The following is a 23,378-nucleotide window of genomic DNA, read 5'->3' on the forward strand; positions in this document are numbered from 1 at the left end:
TTATTATAGCTTCACAAAAGAGCGGCCGGTCAGGTCGACCGAAGTGGAGAAACGGAAGACCACGTTACTCGACGGAAGAAATCGAAGCCTCTTGGCGTCCGGGGTCAGCTGCTTTTATACTCTTGGAGTCGAGGGCAAGAAGGAACGGCTCAGAGAGGCGCACGTGACGGCGGCGCACGGACACGTTGTGACAAGAAGTGACGTATCCGCCGGGCCGGCGCCGGTCAGACCTCCTCGCTTCACAGTTGGGGAGCTCCTCTCCCCGGCTGCCGTGCTTTGACAAGCGTGGGCACCAACACGCACGCACGCACGCACGCACGCACGCACACACACACACACACACACACACACACACACACACACTCACACGCACGCACGCACGAAGACACGTGGCATTGAAACATGCCTGGACGCGCTTGGCAGGAAGCGTTGCGGCAGCGCTGAACTGGCCAAAATGTCCGCCGCTGTGAACGAAGCCCCGGCGTCCGTTGCATCCGCGCCGGCTATACCGCACGTCGGAGGCAAAACGTAAGAAGAGGTATCTGCTTGTCCAAAGGGAGTAGCGAACGAGGAAGGAATTGGGTATGTCATCTGGGCCGCAGCTCTTTTTAGTATCTAAATGGAGGATCATGTTCAGAACACCTGAACTAGAGACGACGATGTCTTCAATAGGAGGGTATGAGTCACAGCTAAAAGGTGGAAGTGAAGAGTTATCCTGTGTGAACACTGAATGAAAATAGGTGTTAAAAGCGGAAGCAATCGTGAGTGAATCTGAAACTGCAACGTCCTTAACAACTAAACTGTTAGTTGTGCTGTTACTTGGCATTATCGATTTCCAGAACATACGAGGGTTTGTTTTCATTAATTTTGGCAAAGTAACAGCATGGTAGAAATCATTGGCAGATGTTTATGGCGAAGTTCCTTCTTGGCATCATTGAACTCTGCAATTTTGTCAGGATTACCATGTCTTTTAGACTTGCGCAATCGCGAAACACGACGCGATAAATGCAGTAGTCCTCTTGTCATCCACGGTGAATTAATATTTTTCTTTTTTGTTTTCAGGGGAACAAACTGGTTAATACATGTTTCAACTATATTCTCAAAAAACCCTACGGCAACATCGACATTATTGTTCAAAGATAATTCATGAAAGTTCTCAAACGATTCGCTAAGTGTGTCGGTGATTGCAGCATCATTGGCGCGGCTAAAATCACGAAAAGTGCAGTACTCAATCCGCGGTTTGGGAACAATAGAGCAAACCGAGAACAGTACAGCTTTGTGGTCTGAAATCCCGTCAGTAACGCAGCACTGGAAGCCACTTTCGAAAAGACTCGAGCCAAGAAAAACTAAATCTAGGACAACCTTTTCCCTGGTGTTCTCGTGGACAATCTGTTTGAGACCGAGTGATAGGGAAAGGCGCAATCATTTTCTTGAGAGTGACACGTCGCAGCCGGTAATGCTGAGAGAGGGCCAGTGAATGCCTGGTGCATTAACATCTCCCATAAGTATTGTATTTGATGATTTCAAATCATGCAAAATGTTACTAAGAAAACCGAACTGATCACCACAAGAGCCAGGAGGCCGGTAAAACACTCCAATTAGCGCGGATGACCTTTCCAAATGAATCTTGCACAGAAGCAATTCAATTTCACATGGGGTTTCAAGAACTGAAAACTTCAGGTGGGACTGTATATAGAGGGCGACACCGCCGCCTCTACCATTTGGTCTGTCAACTCTTACCAACGTGTATCCACTTAACGCAACTTCCGAGTCCTATATGCCGTCATGTAGCCATGTTTCCGTAATGCCTATAATATGGGGGAATGAGCAGTTACTAGAGAGGTGAAGTCGGAAAATTTATTGAGAGTGCTTCTTGCGTTAATATTTAATACACGGAGGTCATTGGGTTTGCGACGAAGGAGTCAAGGCGGAGAGGGAGGTGTGACGCTATTTAGTGCTGTGTTACAATGTACTTTAGCTAATGTATTAGAAGTGCTGTTCCAGTTATAGCGAACTTTATCGATAAATAAATGGTCAAACCGTATGCGGACCGTGCACCCGTTCCTAAAACTCTCAGACGCTTCCCAAAGTTTTTTGCGGATAATCCGGACACGTAGTGAAAAATCTTCCGAAATACGGTAATCGGTTTCTTTTAGCCTGTGACCACTTTTTAACACCGAAACTTTCTCCCGATAGTCCAGAAGTTTTATAATTACGGGTCGCGGAGGGTCACATGAAGGCCTTCCAAGACGATGGCATCTTTCTATTTGAGGACAGCTCATTTTAAGTTTATCCTCAAACCATTTTGCAATGCCTGAGGACAGGCGTTCATTATCTTCATCAGAGGATTCTGGCAGACCGTGTAAGATTAAATTGTTCCTTCGAGCACGGTTCTCTAATTCATCAGTTTTAGTTGAAAGGTTGTGAATTTCGTTTGTTAGACGTGCGTGTTCACTGTTAAGGCTGCCGCTTGGGACGGCAGGCTTATGTGACGAGGACTCCAGAGCGGCCAGACGCGATTCGATAGTCTCAAAACGTGTATTAACAGATTGTTGAGAGTTTTTAATTTCGGCGATATCCTCAACTAATCTTTTCTGTCCGTTGAAGAGCTCAGCGAGCATTTCAGACACCGATGGTTGATCGTCAAAACCTTGCGAAAGGCTCAGATTTTTTGGGGAGCGAGGACCAGGATTGCTTTCAACGTCACCGCTCTGTAACAATCTACCAATGCAAACAGCGAGCTGCGAGTATAAAGAAATATAAGCAAAGCACCTGCCAGAATGGTGTGGGCAAGGGAGCAGCAGTAAGAATCGATCATCAGAGCAGCGGGCATTCTGAAAGTAACATACCTGCGTCAGAAATAGGCAGCAGGTAAGCATGATGTTCGTACTGCTGCCACCTTGCCCACTGAAGAAGGAAGGATCCGGCTGGGAATTTATAGGCATGATCGTTGACGTCATGGGACTGGGCTTGATTGTGAATGGACGGTTCAGTGTGCCAGCTATGCCCGGGTTCCGGGCACGTGTGGTGGCGGTCAGATCAAGACAGTCATCCGGAAGGGAGATAGGACAGTTCGTACAGCTGCCAGCGGAATCACCCAGGGATCTTGACGGTGGCGACGAGTGCACGAGAGCTGTGACGTCAGGAGAGATGACCGCAGCACATTCGAAGTGGCAGCAAGCGAGGAAGGCGATCTGCGTGAGAAATAGGCAGCGGGTAAGCATGATGCTCGTACTGCTGCCACCTTGCCCACTCAATTATGTGACACAATTATGTGACATTAGTTATGATATCCAACGCCTCACTGCAATTAATTCTACACATTTTGCATAATAGGGGCTCTGTATAAACACATCAACTAGAACACATGGATCGGGCTCTTACGCGAAAGTTACTGGCAAAAAATATACAATTGCTCACTCTTCAACAAGAGCGACTTTATTTATTTATTTATTTATTTATTTATTTATGTAGGGGGGGGGGGGGGTTGTAGACACTGCTTCCCGAGCCCTCGGAGAAGTGATAGCACCGAGAGGCTCGGCCTTCCGGTTCCCACGTGGGAGCAGCCCACTTCGTGAAGACTCACGATCTGCAAGACATCATTAAAGTTTTACCATACCATACCATAGCACGAACAATAACACTGTTACTAGAGGGTTCACACACGCAGCGAAGAGCAGGTAAAGCGAAATAGTGTCGACAGCATTTTTAAACAGGAACGATCGAGTCGAGGTGAGCTTACGCATTTCTGTCCCGTAGTTTGCGCTTGGGCTGAGAGGACTGTAGTTCTTGAATTCCTATACTGCAGTTTAGAAGCCAATCTACCTCGCAGGAAAGCGAGTACACAAATCCGTGATCGAACTCAAACGTGCACTTCGCTGAGCCAGCAGCGCAGCTACACAACGTAAGATTACTACATGTTAACTGACTCAGCTGCTGCATTTTCGTTATCCCCTCCTCCGTGTAGCCGCCATCCGTAAGCAGTGACACTGTCGCTGGAAAAAGTTTCATTTCTTCCCCTTATTTTTAAAATCCAGCGGCCGTGGCAGTGGTAGCATTGCCAATGCAAGACTCAATCAAAACCGCGCTCAAAGCAAGCACAAACCAAATTTGAGTGTGCCGCCCACCGTAGTACCTTTTATAAACCTATGAGGGCGCCACTTCCGCAACCAAATAAAAACATTTTTATAAAGATAATACAAAACTACAAGGTGTTTATTTTTAACCATAAAGACTCAGAATATACCAGCAACGCTACAAATTTTAATATTTTATAGCTTAAGAATAACGCTGATAAATTTATTATTTTACTAGACGTCGACAGATGTCGACACTGCCCCGTGCGTGTGGCGTTCGATTGTGTCTGCTTCGGTGTGCTGCTTCTCCGGAGTGCCAGAAAATGCAAGGTGTGTTTACATTTGTCACCTGTGTGTTGTGCGTCGCCGCTCCAGGTGTGTTAGCGGAAGAAGAAAGCGACCTGCTGAGCTGCCCAGCTAACCTATCAGCTGAACCATTGTCACCGGGCCGCGACATGGCTTCGGGGGAAAATTGGAAGGATGCCTGCTCCGTCTACGATTTCACCGCGGAACATATCAAGGGCATGAACGTCTCTCTTAGAAAATACGCCGGTCATGTTGTACTGATAGTGAATGTTGCCTCTCGATGTGGATTCACTGACTCCAACTACAGGCAGCTACAGGCACTGCATGACAAGTACGCTTCCAACGATCCACCTCTGAGCATCCTGGCATTTCCCTGCAACCAGTTCGGGAGTCAGGAACCTGGGAGCAACGCGGAAATAGAGGATTTCTGCAAGTCGACGTATGATGTTAAGTTCGACATGTTCGCCAAAGTGGACGTGAACGGCGACGGCGCTCACCCCCTCTGGAAGTTTCTCAAGCATCGGCAAAGGGGCACCTTAGGCGACGAAATCAAATGGAACTTTACCAAATTCCTTGTCAACAAGTCCGGGCAGCCTGTAGGTAGATACTCGCCAACGACAGCGCCCAGTGCTATTGAAAATGACATCAAGAAGCTGCTTGCTGGTTCTTCGCAACTCTGAACTCGCACTGAGGCATGTGACACTTCATAAAGCTGAAGCACTGTTCTAGTGCGTTAATGTCATGAACCGAGGCTTGTTACCTGTTGACTGAGAGAGAGAGAACGAGAGTTTCTCCTTTTTGTAACTGTCTTTGCTGTCAGCGCCTGGACACACGAGTTGTGGTGGTTGCGGCATTTTCTGTGCTTCTTGCATAAAGGCCACAAAGAAATTAGTTGTCATCAAGATGTCTCCTGTCCTCACTTATGGGCGCGGCAGTAGCATGTACTGTACGCATATACTAGGGACACGCGCCCTTCTGTGCATGCAAGTTATACACATGACTAACGCTGTCATACGCAGAAATAACAACGCAACAGAAATATGATGAAGCCATTGCGTTGCATATAAAGACGAACACAAGGAACAGCGAAGATCAGACACCACGGGCGCCCGTGCTGTCTAATCTTCGCTGTTATTTGTGTTTCAATGGCTTCATCAATTATCACCCAACTAGCCGAAAAACAAGTTAGCCAACAGAAATATATGTTTACAGCTTCACTTTAACCTATATGTCCGCCACGGCTTTCTTAGCCAACCACTTATATAAATTTGTCTGGTAGGTAATTAACGGCAAATTGTCAATCGCATAGGCCGAAACCTTCCATTTTTTCGGGGATATATATATATATATATATATATATATATATATATATATATATATATATCATGACCGGCTTTATTAATAATAAAGCCGGTCGTGATATATATATATATAACCTTTGATGGCAGTTGCACTTGAAACTTCGTGTTACCTAGAAGAATTGCTCACTTGGAAGAATTGTCATATACTTCGCTATCACTAATAATGCTTCGCCTTTCCGGCATAACTGTGGCTTTTTTTCCCCCTCTAAGTCCGAGCATAAGCGCTGCTGCACATGACTGCTGATTCTGATTTTGAGTGAATCCGGCGTGGTCTCATCGGTTACTACGTGAATTATATATATTTATGACCTCTACATGCAAGAGGCGATGTTTCCATCCCTGATAATGTTGTAAATTATTAGAAGAGTTTTCTTATTTAGTTTTCTCTTTTTTTCTGTTTTCATGAGTCGTCAGCATTACCTACGGTAAAGAGAAGCAATACTGGGACGCATATTATCCACCTGCATTTCGCACGCCCTTGATAAAGGACTCTGCCGAAGGGGTCACTGAGCTCTGCAGGTTTTTTTCACGATCAAAAAAGCACGCAAAGCTATTTGAAGTGAGGTGAATATACAGCAACATATTCATTCTGTAGGCATAGGCTATCCATACTATTAGACGTAATTGTTAGTTGGCTACCTACGTCTCTTTAAAAATGTAGTAAGCTTAGTCCTGTGTATATATTTAAATATATTGTGTCTGTACATGGTGTTAACGTAAGTTTTAAAAAAATTCTGGAGTGAAGTAATACAGATGAGGTAGCCGCCGCTGGTGCTTCTAATACGCTTGTCCTACTGTTGTCAGGATTTGCAGAAATAAGGCGAAAGTATGAATTAAAAGTCATGCACGTCCGCGCCAACAATGCATGCAGTAAGCTCCCAGGGAGCACGGAGCTAGCTAGTAAACGTTTACCTTCCAGGTTGCTCTAGCTAGTAGCCTTCTTTGGTAAACTGTACTCTAGACCTAGACTTATACAAGCCAGCTGGTAGCTCAGCTAGTGCTCCCTCCACTTACGGCCAGTAGCCGTCTTGGGATGCACTGCTGTAGCTGCGGTGTAGGCATTCAATTTTCAGGCTTGTTTCAGCTACGCGTGTGCTATAGTTCACTCTACTTACCATGTTTCCGATCCTGGTAGGTTGAATTATTACTTTACATGTCACCTCAAAAGCACAAACAAGGCAACAACCACATTAAAAGTTTCACTTAGATTGTGGTCAGTGTATTTCTTGTGGCAATTCCCAACCATATGAGCTTTTGTCAAGCCCTTGATTTCATGCCACTGTAATATTGCACAAATACGAAACTAATAATCATATAAAGAATAAATATACAGTGCAACAAAATGTTTTTTGTCATTACATAGCACCAGTGCCGAAATAGTTATGCCAACGCTCACAAAGAAATGTATCTGTGCTCCATATATTGTTCCCTCACACCTTGCTTTTAAACTGCCACAGAACAGTTTTTGCCTAAGCTCGTGCAAGTATTAGCCTTTATGGTGATCAAATGGCGCCTGCACTCACCAACTTTAATGTCTACCAAAGTTAGTAATGAAACATTATTGGAGGTTTTCATAGAAAGTATGACGTCTGCTGCACCGCATGTATGGCAGAAAAAGCTACCTTTCAATGTGTCCTTTTATTTTCAAGGATCTAAGACACAGCTTAAACAAGCGTAGCAGTTCACCTTAAGCACACACTGAGTGCACATAATACATTGCAGTCCACTCATTTTGTTCAGCAATTTTCAACGTTCGAGCACCATGCATGTGAGTTCTATATTTTCAGAGTCTGAAAGGACCATTGTTTTGTGGCACTAGTGGAGCATGCCGGCTGAAGCAGTGCACTTAATAAGCATATGTGTCTCGAAATATTTCAACAAATGTACGATTCTATTTCCCTTGTTCCACAGGCCGTGAGTAGATTGGGCTGCATGCGCGCCTTATGTGCCAGTAGACTTGCGCTGGTAGGAAAATGGATGGATCCATATGTAAAAGCCACATATGCCATTTCCACAAGCAAACACAGCGAATAAATACCACTATCACCTCAGTTAAACTGCACTCTAAACGTTTGCATACAGTACTAATGGCAGCAGAACTGAGTGCAAGTTGTGGAGAGTGCACATTAAGCAAGATAAAACAGCATGTAGAAAGGCTATTTCCTGTCTCACAGACACAACCTTCCATAATGGCTCATAGTTTCTTAAGGGAGGAGTAAAAATGCAGTTTGTTTCATAAATACAAATGTGATTCAGTATGGTCCCTACAAATATGGCTAATAGAGCGGGTCCTTAGTAAATGCAACTTCCTTACAGAGAACTTGAAATTCTTAATTGTCAATTCAACAAAAAATAAGATTCTCTTAGTTAAAATGGTAATTCAAATGTTTATAAAACGGTTACAAGGACTCTCTAAACGTAGTAGTCTTTATTTTAAAATAAAGCAAACAGCGCAGAGAAAGAAGAGGCTAAGAATTGGACAGAATTGTAAGCTTAAAAGGCAGCAAAGGTGCATTCACAATTCTCTCTTGAAGAAATCTTTCCAGTAACCAAAAAGACTTATTTTGCCTATATCATGGCTGCAAAAACTGTACAATTCTAAAGAAAAAGACGCATACAAAACTTATTTGTAGTGCTTTCAAAAATCACCAATTGGGACTACAACTGAACTGTGACTGGCCTACCCCAAAGAGCTCGTTGTAGGCCCTGGAGCCATGTTTTGATTAGGAGGCCCACGATTTCTGCTACGATAAAAGGCTTGATTTTCACCCTGAAATATTTAGTTGCAATCTTCTACTAGCAACCGGTACTCCCATGCAGAAATTCGATCGATGAAATCACAGCTACGAAACTTCCTTCATAGTGCCACCTCAGGGAAAGATGCAGCTGCTTACACAAGGATTGGCGGGCTCAGTGGTTTCTAGTATTGTGAATAAGTTAACACAAGGCATTACCGGTGTAAAACAAATTGTGCATCAAAATTGTTACTATCTTTTAGAATCAATCAACGCACATAGAAATTCATTAAAGGAGTACTGACAAAAAAATGCTGCGCTGCACTGCAGCTAGTTTAAAACGTACTCCCAGTGCAGCACTATCTTAGACGTGAAGCATGTGACTATTGACATAACCGAAAGAATAATTGGAATCCATGCGGTGTCACAAACAACTCAGGCACGAATCAGTTGGCTCAGTGCAGTAGTTGATGGTGATAAAATGACCTTGTCACTAAAAGCCGTCAAATTGACCCTCCCAATCGCGCACTTTTTTTTGAAATACAGGAAGACTCTCTCCCCTGTATTCCTGTCAGCCAGTCTGTCACTGTTTTGATAGAGTGTTACAGCATATTGGCTCATGTTGGGTGGTTCCTAGCTGCTTCTGAAATTCATAAAACATTGACAGGAAATGCAGATAACACAGACGACCACTTAAATTAGAATACCAAAAAAATAAAAAAAAATAGCGCATTGCCTATTAACCGCCTTAAGCTGCACAAGCTTATGTCAAGGAAACAATTTAAATGTGATAGCTCGCTAGTCAACAAACAATTTGCGCCTTATTTTAGCCTTGTTTCATGTCTCAAATTTGTTTTCATTGCTTTCTCTATGCAGCCATATTAATACTACATTACTTCAAGGTCACATTCAATGACAGCTATGAATCACTTCATCCAAGGTTTTCCTCTTGCAGTGAGAAAAGTAGAATGTCATATGAACAGTGATAGCTTATGAACAATGATAGACAGTATTTCAATTGCGACCTCCAAGTAAAGACGGCTGCACCAAAAAAAGAAGATTCACATGAAGGCTATATCGAGAAGGATAAGAATGGGCTGGGGTGCGTTTGGCAGGCATTCTCAGATCATGAGCAGCAGGTTGCCATTATCCCTCAAGGTAAAAGTATACAACAACTGTGTCTTAGCAGTACTCACGTACGGGGCAGAAACCTGGAGGCTTACGATAAGGGTTCTACTTAAATTGAGGACGACGCAACGAGCTATGGAAAGAAGAATGATAGGTGTAACGTTAAGGGATAAGAAAAGAGCAGATTGGGTGAGGGAACAAACGCGAGTTACTGATATCTTAGTTGAAATCAAGAAAAAGAAATGGGCATGGGCTGGACATGTAATGAGGAGGGAAGATAACCGATGGTCATCAAGGGTTACGGACTGGATTCCAAGGGAAGGGAAGCGTAGCAGAGGGCGGCAGAAAGTTAGGTGGGCGGATGAGATTAAGAAGTTTGCAGGTACAACATGGCCACAATTAGCACATGACCGGGGTAGTTGGAGAAGTATGGGAGAGGCCCTTGCCCTGCAGTGGGCAAAGGCCTCTCCCATACTTCTCCAACTACCCTGGTCATGTGCTAATCGTGGCCATGTTGTCCGTGCAAACTTCTTAATCTGCAGTGGGCGTAATCAGGATGATGATGATGATGATGATGATGATGATGATATCGACTTCACGTGTTCACACTACTCTGTGACAGCACTACAAGCGACACAGCTGTATCGACAGTCACATGGGTTAGTGCAACGCAGGAACAATTCAGTAAAAATAAAATGAAGGCCAACTGACAGTTAAGCGGAGCTGTATATGGCTAGGGTACCGTAGAATTTGAGTGTCCGCACACAAAACATTTCATCATCAATGGCTGATACTGCCGTAAGCACTCATATCCCCGTAACAAGCAAAGAATGCAATGGCTCATAGTTCCGTAAGGCAGAGGCTTCTAGCACTCAGCAAAGTGAAGCGATCTGCATTTTCATTCTTTATAATCACGCATACAACATACAGAACGGCATGTCTAAAACTGTCATCATCAATAGCTCATATCCCCATAAGCAATGGCTCATACCCCCGTAAGCAAGCAAAAAATGCAATGGCTGGTAGCCCCGTAAGGTTCATGGCTACTCGCTTTGCTTGGGTTAGTTGCGATGACGCTACCCCTGTGGTCGTTGTCGGTGATTTCAATATTGATGTGTCCAGACCGAAAAGGGAGTGGTTTACGCCTTTCGCGTTGCAGACATATCGATTGCGATGCTACACCCCCATCCGTTGTTGCGTTCTCCTCCGTTTCGATGAGGCATGGTGGAGAGCATTCTTTTTGCCCGGGGTGTTACACGCCAACCGACCATCCAGCGGCGTATGTGCATCGATTTTATATTATCAAAGAATGTGTTTGCAGTTGCGAGTATGCCGATCAGTGTATATCATAGCGACCACAGTCATTTAGACGTGACAATGAGTGATAAAATAAATTCTTTATCACATGTTTTCTTATCACAATGTTTACACCTCCACTGGTCACCCACCTTCTTAAGGTGGAACGGCCTTGAATTTATTACTTAAATAATTTTTGTTAAATAATTTGTACGCATTTAACCAAAACAATACAAACAAAAGTAAATGAAAGTACACCATAATTTGCGAATAGGCTTCTTACATTTCATACAGGAACGAGTCAATCAGTACCAAATTTACTCAGAACGAGTCACTCAGTGCCCCTCGCCCCCACCTCGTTCACTCTGTGTAGGGGCGAGCCATGTCGAATTCGTTGAGGCTGCCCTGGATCCTCCCTAGCAATGCCTTCGAAATTTTGACAGTTTTTCTAAGTAATTTTCTTCACAATGGTAAGAAACGTATGGATTGGCGACATCAAGTGCTAGCCATTTTGAAGATGTCTAAACTATAGCTTGACATAGCTCTAGCTGCTTCTAGCCTGCTCAAGCTGTATCAAGCTAGCTAGTAGCCAACTTGTGCTTTCTGGGCTTCTACCCCAGACAATAAAATTTTAACTGAAAAGGTGGAAGCAACTCAAAAGAAATCTGAAATGATGTGGGTATCAGAACCCGGGTAATGACACTATACGGGGGGGGGGGGGGGGGGGGCGGGGATGTCGCAGGCTTTGACATCGCCAGGGATGAATGCTCGGCCTCCCCTCAATTGTACGTCTTTCTGGCCAAGTTTCTTCGCTTTGATGTGACAAAAATATTTGAGAGTCTACAGACCCAGTTCTTTGATAGCCGTTGACAGCAGTGATCGAGAACCTAATTTCGAGCGTGCTTGAGTCAATGTAGATTGACCTCCATGACAGATACGGTCTGCAATTTGATTGGGTGTGATATCGCGCCCTAATATTTCCATGCACATCGACTTCAGTAAACATCGAAAGTTTCCTTTTTTGTACCGGGCCCATTCTCAGACCAGCCCTCTCACCACGTGAAATCCGCGCATTTTCGCGTGCGTTTTAATCAACCTAAATTGAGATAGAGAGATAGAGAAAGAGAGAGATAATTTATTTGAAGTAATGCTGTGAAGTCGACCTGAGATAGCACAATCTAGCCTGCTACTCCGAACAGGGGGAGGGGGAATTGGGACCTATAGGTGCGATGAGGGCCGGATGGTGATTCAGCATTGCACTAAACATGGCAGCTCTTATACTATATGTCCACATTTTTACACAAACCCGCCGTGGTTGCTCAGTGGCTATGGTGTTAGGCTGCTGAACGCGGAATCGTCGCGGAATCGAATCCTGGCCACGGCGGCCGCATTTCGATGCGGGCGAAATGCGAAAACACCCGTGTACTTAGATTTAGGTGCACGTTAAAGAACCCCAGGTGGTCGAAATTTCCGTAGTCCTCCACTACGGCGTGCCTCATAATCAGAAAGTGGTTTTGGCATGTAAAATCCCATAATTAATTAATTAAAATTTTTACACCTTCAAATAATCGCCGCCCTTTTACGTTAAATTTTGATAACCGTCTGGTTACTTTTCCTCAGGTCGCAATGTAGCATAGAAGTAATTAAAATCGAATAAATGTAACATCACGCCTTGTGCTGTACAACGTATGGTTAGCTCCAGTAAATGTTACTACGATTGGTATTAAAGCCCGCGGAAGAACTATTATATTCTAAACATCAAAACTCAGGCCGATTTTGCCGTTCTTCAAGGTGAAGAGCGCCGTTTACTTTGAGATGTTTAATGTGCACCACCATAAAGGTTACTGTATTTAGATAGTGAGCTGCACGGTCTCTTCAATCACCCTTCGTGTTTAATTTGCGATCTCGATATCCAATGCAGACAGCTGTGATTAGGATTGACTCCATACACCAGGTGTTTTATTTAGAGTAGGGATTACTCAGAGCTTGGATGTCAAGCTACGTGCGTGCATGCTCATTCGACTAGCGCCTCGGTCTGTTTTTCAGTTCTCCGTGCAGGTGCTCGCAAGTTTTCGGAACATGAAAACCACTGTTAATTTCCTCGCAACTCCGCATACAGCCAATAATCGACGCTTGTAAGATCTGTACGTACGACTTAAGCATTGATTTCGTCAATTTCTGGTTGTGTGTTTATGTCGTGAGAAAATTCAGTTTCTTTTCCGTGACACATACTTTTTTTAAATTGAGAGCGCGGCTATGACCGTAATAACCTCCGTTTTCGGATTCCCTGACACTGATGGCACATGAGTCGGGGATGTCACACACGGAGGTGATGATGCTATTTGCGTCTTCTAGGCAAGCATTTATGGAATCGATTGCAGATTATCAAATTAAAAGAAAGTAATGACGGCCCTGTTGCAGGCCTTTGTGGATGTTTCTGTTCTGAAACGGAGGGAGGAGGGCGCCTTAGTATTTGTCGCTTAGGTTGCTTCTCAAGTGGATACACGGTCTTATTTCTGTGCTCACAGGCTTTGGTATTTTCAAACATGTATCTGAGGAGAAAGAAGAGAAAAGTTGAGTTCCGCCAGGCCCGTATAAAGTTCATACATAGCACCTGCGCGTCCTCCAACAGCAGTAGCAGACGACGCCTAAGTTGCCCATTGGCGGCGTACGAGGGCGCCACCGACTCGTAGCCCGCGGAAAGAGCGACCGCCGGATCCACGCACGCACGCCGAACTCGCGGCGCAGGGATCCTGTCATCGGGCCTTCACATTACGCGGAGTAGTCCTGCTGGCATAATGTAACAGCACTCCAGTGCGCCATGGGTGAAAGTGTACTGGCTCCTGCAGTCGTGCGTACCCGCCCGTCCGAGGAGCTGCGTCTCTCGGCCGCGCCTATCCATGACCTTTGCGGACCGCTGTAAAGAGGAACGGACATTTCTTTTCTTTTCACTCGACAAATGCCGGGCAGCTTCAGCATCGATAGGCAGTAGTAGCAATCCCAAAACTGAAGAACCTAATGTCGGAATTTTGTACCAAATACAATGAGCAAAAAATGGGCATCCGTCAGTCGTGTATCCACTTTTCATTTCTTTGGAGTTGTGGGAAGAGGGGATTGGGGGTGCTTGCGAGAGCCCTAAGCATTTAATGCAATCAGGACTACGCACAGAATTGAAAAGCGAGGAGGGCAATAGGAAGCGTACTTGAGCTTCCTAACAAAAATATAAAAATTGTGGATGGAAGTCTAGCCATGCATTGACATAATGTATATTCACTGATTGTAGAGTTAGCTCCCATTTCCCACCGTGCTACAGTTTTAATGAGAAATGCGCAATTTAAGCGATCTCGTCAGAGGCAATCGTCTAACAGCATGGAAGGAAAAATACAGCAGCAAAGCCGTCTAGAGAGGTCTACTAATATCGCTAAAAGACGTATTAAGCGATTTCTGTTCTATTGAAGGATATTCAGTGGCGTACGTGTGGCTTTCTGCTAAAGATATGTTGCATAGACGACGGCACCGCAATGCGAGCGATGGAGATAAAAAAAAAAACAAAATCTGAGATTGCAGCGAGCTATTGTGTGCAGTGTGCCAAAAGCCAGGAAAAGTGAAAAAGGCGGGCTGAACCACGTTTGACTGATGGATCACATTGACGACTAAGCTTTCATTATGAGACCCCAAGATAGTTGAATGACTCCCCATAAATATGCGTCTCTGCAGAATGATCATACCCCCAGTGGAAAAGCATATCGCGTTAAGTGCCTGCCGCTTTCACCTGCTCCGGAACTTGTCAGGTCGTGGTTTCGCACCGAACTATGCGGTGTGCCACAGGCTTCTCTCGGACGCCAGCGATGATCATGGAGACTGGCTGCACTCGTGTCGTTGCTAATTTTGTCCGGGCCCAGGTGCGTCCCAAACGGGAGAGCCCGGTCCCAAGAGCCCCTGGAGCGCAGTGTTCATTCAGAGCGGGTGGAAGCGGAAGGGTGGCGACCCCCCCCCCCCTCCACCCCACCACCACCGGGCCGAGACCTTGGGCGCTTTTAGCCGCCCGGTCTTGGCCAGGGCCCAGCGGCGCTGTCTCCAAGCGGCCTCACGTGGCGTCCGATCGATGCGGGGGCTTCCCTTCCGCGGGCTAATTGACTTTAGAGCGGGGCAAGCCTGGCCTTCGGCGCCAGCACGTGCTCCGGAATGTTAGGGAAAGTTGGAAAAAGGCGAGCTACGAGCGGAGTCCTCCTCGCCAGCGGGAGAGGCGCCCCGCCCCGAGGAGCGTCACGCTCGCGTCAGAGCAGGGCCTGGCGGTGGCCAATGAGCGCGCTGCAAAGTGACGACACCGCGGCGGTGCACGCTGGCGGCCGTGCGCGCTGCGAAAGAGTGCGGCGCACTATAAATGTGGCGCGTGGCTGGCGCCGAGGGAACCGTTGCATACGGCTGGATCGCGCAAGCAGGCCAGCCTTGAGTAATCTGTGCGGAGAGTGTGGACTTGTGCGCGCGGCAAATTCGAGGACCGAGCGCATCGTCGGGGTGCGCGCCCGGCGAGGGCAGTGTGTGGAGTGGTCACTGGCCAGCGCCCCCCGGGTCACGACGGCTTCTCCGCTGCGGAAAAGCTTTGACTTTGAGCACTGCGTGCAACTTTCGCCATGTTACGCGTCGTCCGGCATGGACTCGCCCCATCTGTATGAGTCGGCGAGCAGCGAGGACCTCAAGCATCCGTCTCGACAGCAGCCGTCGCTGGTGCTGAACGCTGCGCTGGGCGCGCGGTCTCAGCTGGGCGCCTTTGACTTGGGCTCGGACGGCTGCGTGCCGGACCTGGCCGAGCTGAACACACCCGAATTGTCATTCGATCTGCAAGGCTTCATCGCCGACTCTTCTTCTTCGGCGCACTCGTCGAGCAGCCTCGAGGAGACTCTGTTCACGGATCTGCTGACAGAGCAGCAGAAGCGTTACGGTGGCCAGGCCTTTTCCATGCCCCACCAGGGTGGGTCCCTGAACGAGCACCGGTACGGCGCTGAGGCGGGGCTCGGCATCAAGCAAGAACCGCTGGATCAGGCCGAGTACTCGAGCTGCCGCGAGCAGCCCTACGGCCGCGGCCTGCTCGCTTTTCCGGGCCTGCACGGCGGGGCCCCCTCGGCCGCGCCTACGCTCAGGCCTGTGGCCGTGTTCTCGTCAGGTCAGCCGCATGGTCTGGCGCCGCCCCAAGGGCCCCTGGGCCTGCCACCGCCGCCCCCGCCACCTCAGGGAGCGCAGCTGCACAGGCTCGGCGGAGGACCTCCGACGCACCACAACGGGGGTCTTGCCGCGTCCGCTGCCGGTCTTCGGCCCTTGGGCGCACCCCCCGCCAAGCCACAGCCGCACCGCAGTTCGGCCGGCAAGAAGCTGCTCGACAAGGGCTCCGACGAGTACCGCCGCCGCCGCGAGCGCAACAACATCGCCGTGCGCAAGTCCCGCGAGAAGGCCAAGCAGCGCTCCCGGGACACTGAGCGCAAGGTGTCCGAGCTGAACCGCGAGAACGACTCGCTGCGCAAGAAGGTCGAGCTGCTCACCAAGGAGTTGGCCGTGCTCAAGTCGCTGCTCACCAACGTGGGCGTGCCGCCGGAGAACGTCGACTCCGAGATCGCTCGCTCGCTTCAGGGCTACTAGGCGGCGCCCGCGGGCCGCCCCGTGTCTAGTCAGCTGTACAAAGGGGCCCCCGGGCCTGGACTCGCCGGCGCCGGCTCGCGGCGGACCCCCAGTGCGTACCCACCCCCCTTCATTCAGACTGCCGCCCCCTCCGTCTTGCGTTGAGTACTGTTGCACCGTTTATTTTTTTAAGAAAAACAATATCAATATTAAAGTCCATTTTCCGTTCATCGAAGCGCTGGCCCCGGTGTGTGTGTCTCTCGCCCGCCGCTCGGAGCCCCGGCCTCAGGGCAGACGAGCGGCGGCGCTGTGCCCCAGACACGACGCCTGCTTGCCGCGGTGGCAGGCTCTCGCGCCTGCCGCCGCGCCTCGATGATCCCATTGGCTCGACACCAGCACGGCATCACACGTTGCTTACGGAGTTCCTGTGAGCACACTTCGCGAACTGAAAAGCTTTGTTTAATGGCCAACTAGGTCAGGTGGTAGCTTAGGAGAATTTACTGTGATACTTGCTTCATCTAAGTTTGTGGTATACCTACTAACCCAGCAAGCGTTTCTTGTGGTACCGTAATTTGTTCATTTGGGATATCTTAGGTTTTCTCAGAAATTGGATGAGTCAATCTGTTTGCTGCTGTAGCTGTGCTTCCTGTTGCGCGCGAGACTTGAGGACAGCTTTCGGCACTAGAACAATAGTGTGTAGGTGCCTGTGTGTCGCACTGCTCGCAGAGTACAAAAGAGCTGCTGCAGGTAAGTGCACGCTGCAGCGGGTCCCAGAGGAGGCGATAGGTGATCGCGGCGGCCGCGCCAGGGGTGTCCAATGTGAAGGCCGGCCCTTATCGTGCGCCCCGCGGCGTTAGCGTAGCGCGTGTGACGCAAGGCGCTCGCGCGCACTGACGGAATTTCCGGATGGAGCGCGCGTTGCCTAGGCGACAGCGTCCCGCGCGCTGCCAGGGGCAACCGTGCAGCTGTCTTTCGGTCAGGCCTTGTGCAATACCGAGGATACACTGTTTCAGCGCTTGGCAATATTGCGGCCGCAACTTAGGCGCGCCGTGTGCTGCGCTCTTCGCCATTCCATCCCCCTCCCCCATCGATCCACGCGCGAGCGCTGTTTCGCGGCTGCCCGCAGGCCGGCGTCACGGGCGCGCCCGGCCCACGCTCCCGAGAGGTTTCAACTGGCTTAACGCCGGTCCAGCTCAGCCCGGGCTCACTCGGTCTCTTCTCGTGCCAATCCGAAGAAGAAAAAAAAAAAGAAAAAAAAAATGGCGGCGCATACAAGAGAACAAGGAATAGACAGGGCTACCGGTATAGTGCAGCGCTTTCGATTGTTATAAGTCCAGTGTTTGCTCCACCCATTACTTGTTCTTTTGCCTACGTTGTCGTAGATGGGTTTTTTGTTGGTTAGGTTTTGCCCTGCAAGCGTGTACTCCAACTTGCAGCTCAGCCCCGTTTTGCAGAATTCGGCCATAGCCTCAATTTGTTCCATATGCAGAAGATATTGAACGTGAGCTTCGCAGTCGCCCTTACTCCCCACAATGCTCCACAAACCCGATTTTGTCGCTTAGAATCCGCACTCCCTTTCCGGTTGTTGCGCGTGCCGTTATTTCTGCCGATACGTAAACTTAAGGCTTGTGATCGTCATCCTTTGCTGAACTCGGCGTGACAGTATTCGTTGCGGCAGCTTGAATGCTTCGTGACCTGGTGACTTCCGTTACGTTAGGTGTATTTTACTACGACAAATGCAAAGGGGCATTGAGATAAATATTTTTGTGCGCATGGCAGTACGTAGGGCAAATAGTAATGTAAAGAGGAAAAAACAGGTCGGGATGTTGCTAAGGGAAACGAGAAATACTATATGTACATGAAACTTTATCTGTTACTGAGCCGTTACTGAACTGTTACTGAAATAATATGAACAACCGGGAATGTTTGTTAATCAGGGCCCGTGTTGCGTGACAAGTTGCCATTCTTTTTGCCCTTCGTCACTAGTGCGCACGAAGCCGTGTACCCGCTAATACAAAGATCCGCCGCGCAGCAGGACAGACGATAAGAAATGGATAGAATCGGTCGAAAACAATTCTTGCATAATACGGGCCCCATTGTAAACACACACACACACACACACACACACACACACACACACACACACACACACAAACACACGCACACACACACACACACATATATATATATATATCAGCTAATCCTATACGAACGCAGCTTGGAATTTAAAGGTGTGTGGGAGCGGAGCGGCGGTACATAGCAGGAGCGTTACATGGCAGAGAAGCTGCTCACATTATTCTCCTCTTGAAAGGAAGTGCAAAATTCAACCTACGTTAGCTGTAACACGCAATTGCTAAAGCGCTCCACCTTGTAAGAGTTAGCGACCGTCGCTCCTATAGACTTGGTCCATGTCTCAGACATGTTATACTTCACACTGAAGACGAGCAGTCGACGCAGGTTATTACCATGACAAGGTCCTGGATGCATGCGGTAAAACACACACGAACAGACATGTCCCAGGTTGTGCAAATTGACATCAGGTGAAAGATGCCGCCCACCTCTATGTTGAATTGTCCTCGGTCTGCAAACGAGCGGCTTGTGCTACAGAAAGGTCTTCACGTATTGTCGAAATCATCTTAATCTTACGGGTGCGTCTACTCTGACATCTACGATCAAAGTAGAGCTGTGCTCGCCGTTAAGAACTTTGTTTTTCAACAAAAAATCATGACCGTCGGTGATCGTTTAGTTTATGATCTGCTCACATACTTCTCTCAAGCTTGCCTAACGTGCGTCGTCAAATGACGCGTTAAGGGAGAGAGGGATCTGTAATATTCCAGTCACAATGCATAGTGCCAGGGATCTTCGCCGTGCCCATAGTGTAAATAGTGTGTATAGAGTCTGGATCATTCATACTGTACATATTGTACATAGATTGTATGGTGGGTTGTGTGCGGTTTGTTGATTTTCCGTCGTCTATCCTGTATTTCATTCCTACTGCTACAAGTAGTTATGCTCTCCGAAAGTAAATGCTTTGGAGCAGCCGGCTCCCATGGAGGAGGCCACGTCTTCGTTCTTAAATAAATAGTTATCTCTATTTCTTGCAGTTCACGCTTCTTTTTCGTCTCCTTATATTTACTTTTTTCTAGCGCATCGGTGAAGACTTTTGGTGCATCGGTCAAACGTTTTTCCTCGGCGGAATGACATTAATTTTTTTTCCGCGTTTCGCTTAAAAGTGCCAAAAGTAGTGCTCGACTGTTATATCAAAACAGCATCAACTGCCGATGCTGCCATATTTCGTTTTAGTAACAACATTCAGTGAGCGCGACTGCATTTAGCCAATCATATAGGTTGAAGTAGGAATTTATCTGTGGTCTCAAAGAGAGTGTGTGTAGGCGTTTCTGCTTGCACGATATATGCTACTGACGCAGTTCAATGTCGCTGGAGCATCCTTGACCATGATGGGGACAGTATAGAGTCTTATGGAGGCATTCGCCTGCGTTCTTTCGCGCGTGTCTCGCTTCGAGTTGTGCGGCAATGATTAGTTCTCATAAACGCTGGTTTAACGGCACGGGCACGGAACATGCAGCGCCGGGGTATGCAGGCGACTGCGCTGATCATTTTCTCTCTATGTATGATGGCAGAGTTTAATGAAGAGCACTGGCGAATCGGCAGCCGCGGAGGAGGCTCGACGAAAGACGAGAATGCGTGGGCCGCCATTGGAAGCGCTTCTTGTGCGTGCTCATGGACGCACTCCTCTTGATCAAGTGTTTTCAGACTCACTCCAATGCTGCCTGAATTTGGCGTCTCCATGCCGCCGAGCGGTCCATCTTTCGTCCTCTGCGGCTAAGTGGCGTAGCTTGCTTTACAAGGGCCGCGACCGTCGAGGAAAACTCCCACGCGCGTGCGGAGAAGAACACAAAGAGAAGGGCGGAACGAAGTCGTGAAGGAGATGGCCCAAAAGTCGTCCAAGGACTCGGCTGTAAACTAAACCCGCTCCCTTCCCTGCCTGCGATCGCCGCAGCGCGCGCCAGTATCGTGTTTCGGTAAGCGCTCGGAGCGAGATGACCGAAAAATACAAACAAGACTGGCGCTGGGTCGAGAGCAGCTCGCGGCGAAGAGCACCACCATGGAATGAAGCACGGATGCTGCGCTCTATCGACGCATAGTGGGCAACCAGCGCGGGAAGTGCGTCTGCTAACGGACTGAGCGGATGATCGAGGTAGCAAATTATCCCGTTTCTCGACTTTTCGCAGTGATCTCGAGGTACAGGTGTCCCAACTCCTGACACATGACCGGGAACCGCTGCGTGCTTGAACGTGGGGATGCCTGTGCTCCTCTACTCGAGCGTGGCCATGTACCATTGGCCATGGCTGGGAGCATCTGGCGATAGTGAGCGTTGAGCGTCTGTTGTCGCTCAACACCCGCCAGCGTCTGACGAACCGCTGGCGGGCGTCGTCAGAACCTCTGTGGCACAGAATAACGGACACCGACCAAAGAAATCAAAGCTTAAGAAACCAAAGGCCGTTTCGGCTCCCATGTTCACTATATAGTTAGAGGTGAAGTTTGCATGCAACATAAATCTAAATAAAGATGGCGCAAACAGCGCGCGTAAGCCGTCGGAAATATTCAGTCATTGCGGTTGAGAATCTGCAAACTCGTTTGAATGTGTAATGATTCTAGATGGAGGCGTGCTATCCTGTTGCGCTCAGTGCCGATCATAGCCAGAACATTTATTGACCCAATGAAACAGCAGTAGCGACTACTGACTTACCACTAATTTACTGGTATATCGCTAAATGTGTTCAGCGTTCTGGATTTCTATATATACTGATTCAGCCCATCAGGGCACGAATTTTCGAATCAATTCACAGATAAGCGTAAACGACGGTTGCAATCGGGCTGGCGCCTGTGCGTTGATCAGTCAAAGTGCCTGACGACACTATGAAGGTACCTACCAGTCATGCACTTTTTCTACACGGGAGCAGGCTTTGGCAGGCCGCCGATATAACAATTAACTGACGTCTTGTTCCACCCTATGCAATGCTACAGCATTATTATTATCAAGAAAAAAGGAACATGATTGGTGTTACCCGAAATACGTCCTGTCGATCCCTTGGCCTTTCTCTGATTTATTATTTTTTATAAGCGTCGCACATGGAAGTATCACATTGAATCGCATACTAAAGAACGCCTTGGGCGTGGTCAGAAATCAGCCTTTTTGGACTGGTGTGCAAGAACGCTTGCTTGAAGAACGCTCGCGTGAATTTAGCTCTGTACGAACTCGGCGTGAATGAAAGGAAACCACGTTTTGATTGTGAGGCACGGCGTAGTCGGGGACTCGCGGATTAATTTTGACCACAAGGGGATCGTGCCCCCAATGTATGGGACACGGGCGTCTTTTGCATTTCGCCCCCCATCGAAATGCGGCCGCCGCGGCTGGCATTCGATCCCGCGACCTCGTGCTTAGCAGCGCAACGCCATGGCCGCTAAGCCACCACGGCGGGTGCACTCGGCGTGTCTCGCGCACATAAAACACCCATGTGTGCCGCAGAGGTGCAGGGAGACATAACGCGCGGCTTTGGAACGGCGTGGTACCAAGTCCCGCTATTTTCAGGTGTTCAACTCTGCCAACCTTTACTCTCCTGAGACAATCACAGTACCCATGATCACACAAGGAAGATGCCCTTCCGCTCTGTACCGTTGCAGGGAATCCACGGGACATCGTTTTAATACCACCAGTGCTTGAGCGCAACCGCCGAACAATGTTTCCGATGTCTTTATTTCACATGAGCGTCATCTGCATCGACTGTCCCATCCCAATGATAACATCGTACGATGCATGCATCGCAGCTACCTGATCCAGAGTTCGAGCGATGATCCCTGAGTAAAAGTGAAAGAGGAATCGTGACGTATTCGAGTGGTGCCTGAAATCGGGCTGCTGCATCAACTTTTTCCCTCTCCGGAGCAGAAACCACAAGCATTTTCGTTTATTAGAACTATTTTTCATTAGTCAGTCGTTTTTGCTAATGATATAATGTTCGTTATCGTGATTGGCCGGCATCTGCGGTGCGATCTTGTACGCGTTCCAAAATAGAACGGAGGCGGTTCGTTCCACCGAGCCAAATACGATTCGTCAATTTGAACCATGCCGAATGCCATGACGTCAATTGTGACGTGATATCTGCTGTCAATCATTCCGTGTCGTCTGCTATCGGACGAACGGAACGGAACATACCGCCTATTTCGTGACGTAAAGAACGAATCGCCTCCGTTCTATTTTGGAACGCGTACAAGATCGCACCCCTGTTTTGCGAAACAATGTATCCTGTATATACGGCACTGTTCTGTGAATACGGCCCCGCCCTACGATTGACTGAACTCAACCTATAGTTGCACGACACCGTGTCGCTGGTAACGAATTGTTCAGCTTCAAGAATAAGTTTATATTTTTAATCCCACGGCATCAGCACTTCACAAATCTGACGGATTTTATGGTGTCGAGCGTTGCTTTACAGAAAGAAGGTTGCATGATTCTCTGGTGGTTCAGTCGACACGTCCGTGTTCCCGCAATGATGCGACAGAGGGAGTACATACTTGCCAGCTACCGCCGCTGAAGGTAAGTCAACAAAACACAGAAACAGTGATATTCTTTGCAACAAAGGTATAATTTGTTTTTCTAGATCTTTTATTTTTAGTTTTTCGGTGTATGGCACCCATACTGGCCACAACATGCTCGCTTTCTGCAGTTACGCGGCTCCTGTCCTCGATCACAAAGAAACTATCTCCATCCTGTATTTATAAACTGGATGGGCATTTTTTTTTAAAATTTTACAGTGTCGAATGTCGAGCAAAAAACAATTTGC

The 23,378-nt window shown here is 48.0% G+C and overlaps 2 protein-coding genes across 2 annotated transcripts; both read left to right on the top strand.

Annotated features, from left to right (window-relative positions):
• Positions 1-4,327: 4,327 nt before the first annotated feature.
• Positions 4,328-5,284, top strand: LOC139056154 (glutathione peroxidase-like). Its single transcript, XM_070534106.1, has one exon. The coding sequence runs from the start codon at positions 4,400-4,402 to the stop codon at positions 5,060-5,062; it is 663 nt and encodes a 220-aa protein (XP_070390207.1). The 5' UTR covers positions 4,328-4,399; the 3' UTR covers positions 5,063-5,284.
• A 10,015-nt stretch (positions 5,285-15,299) lies between these two features.
• Positions 15,300-19,609, top strand: LOC139054113 (CCAAT/enhancer-binding protein delta-like). The gene has a single exon (XM_070530673.1). It carries the CDS (start codon positions 15,556-15,558, stop codon positions 16,534-16,536), a length of 981 nt encoding a protein of 326 aa, XP_070386774.1. The 5' UTR covers positions 15,300-15,555; the 3' UTR covers positions 16,537-19,609.
• The last annotated feature ends 3,769 nt before the right edge of the window (positions 19,610-23,378 follow it).

Source organism: Dermacentor albipictus, chromosome 1 (genome assembly GCF_038994185.2).
Source record: "Dermacentor albipictus isolate Rhodes 1998 colony chromosome 1, USDA_Dalb.pri_finalv2, whole genome shotgun sequence".
Lineage (NCBI taxonomy): Eukaryota > Metazoa > Arthropoda > Arachnida > Ixodida > Ixodidae > Dermacentor > Dermacentor albipictus.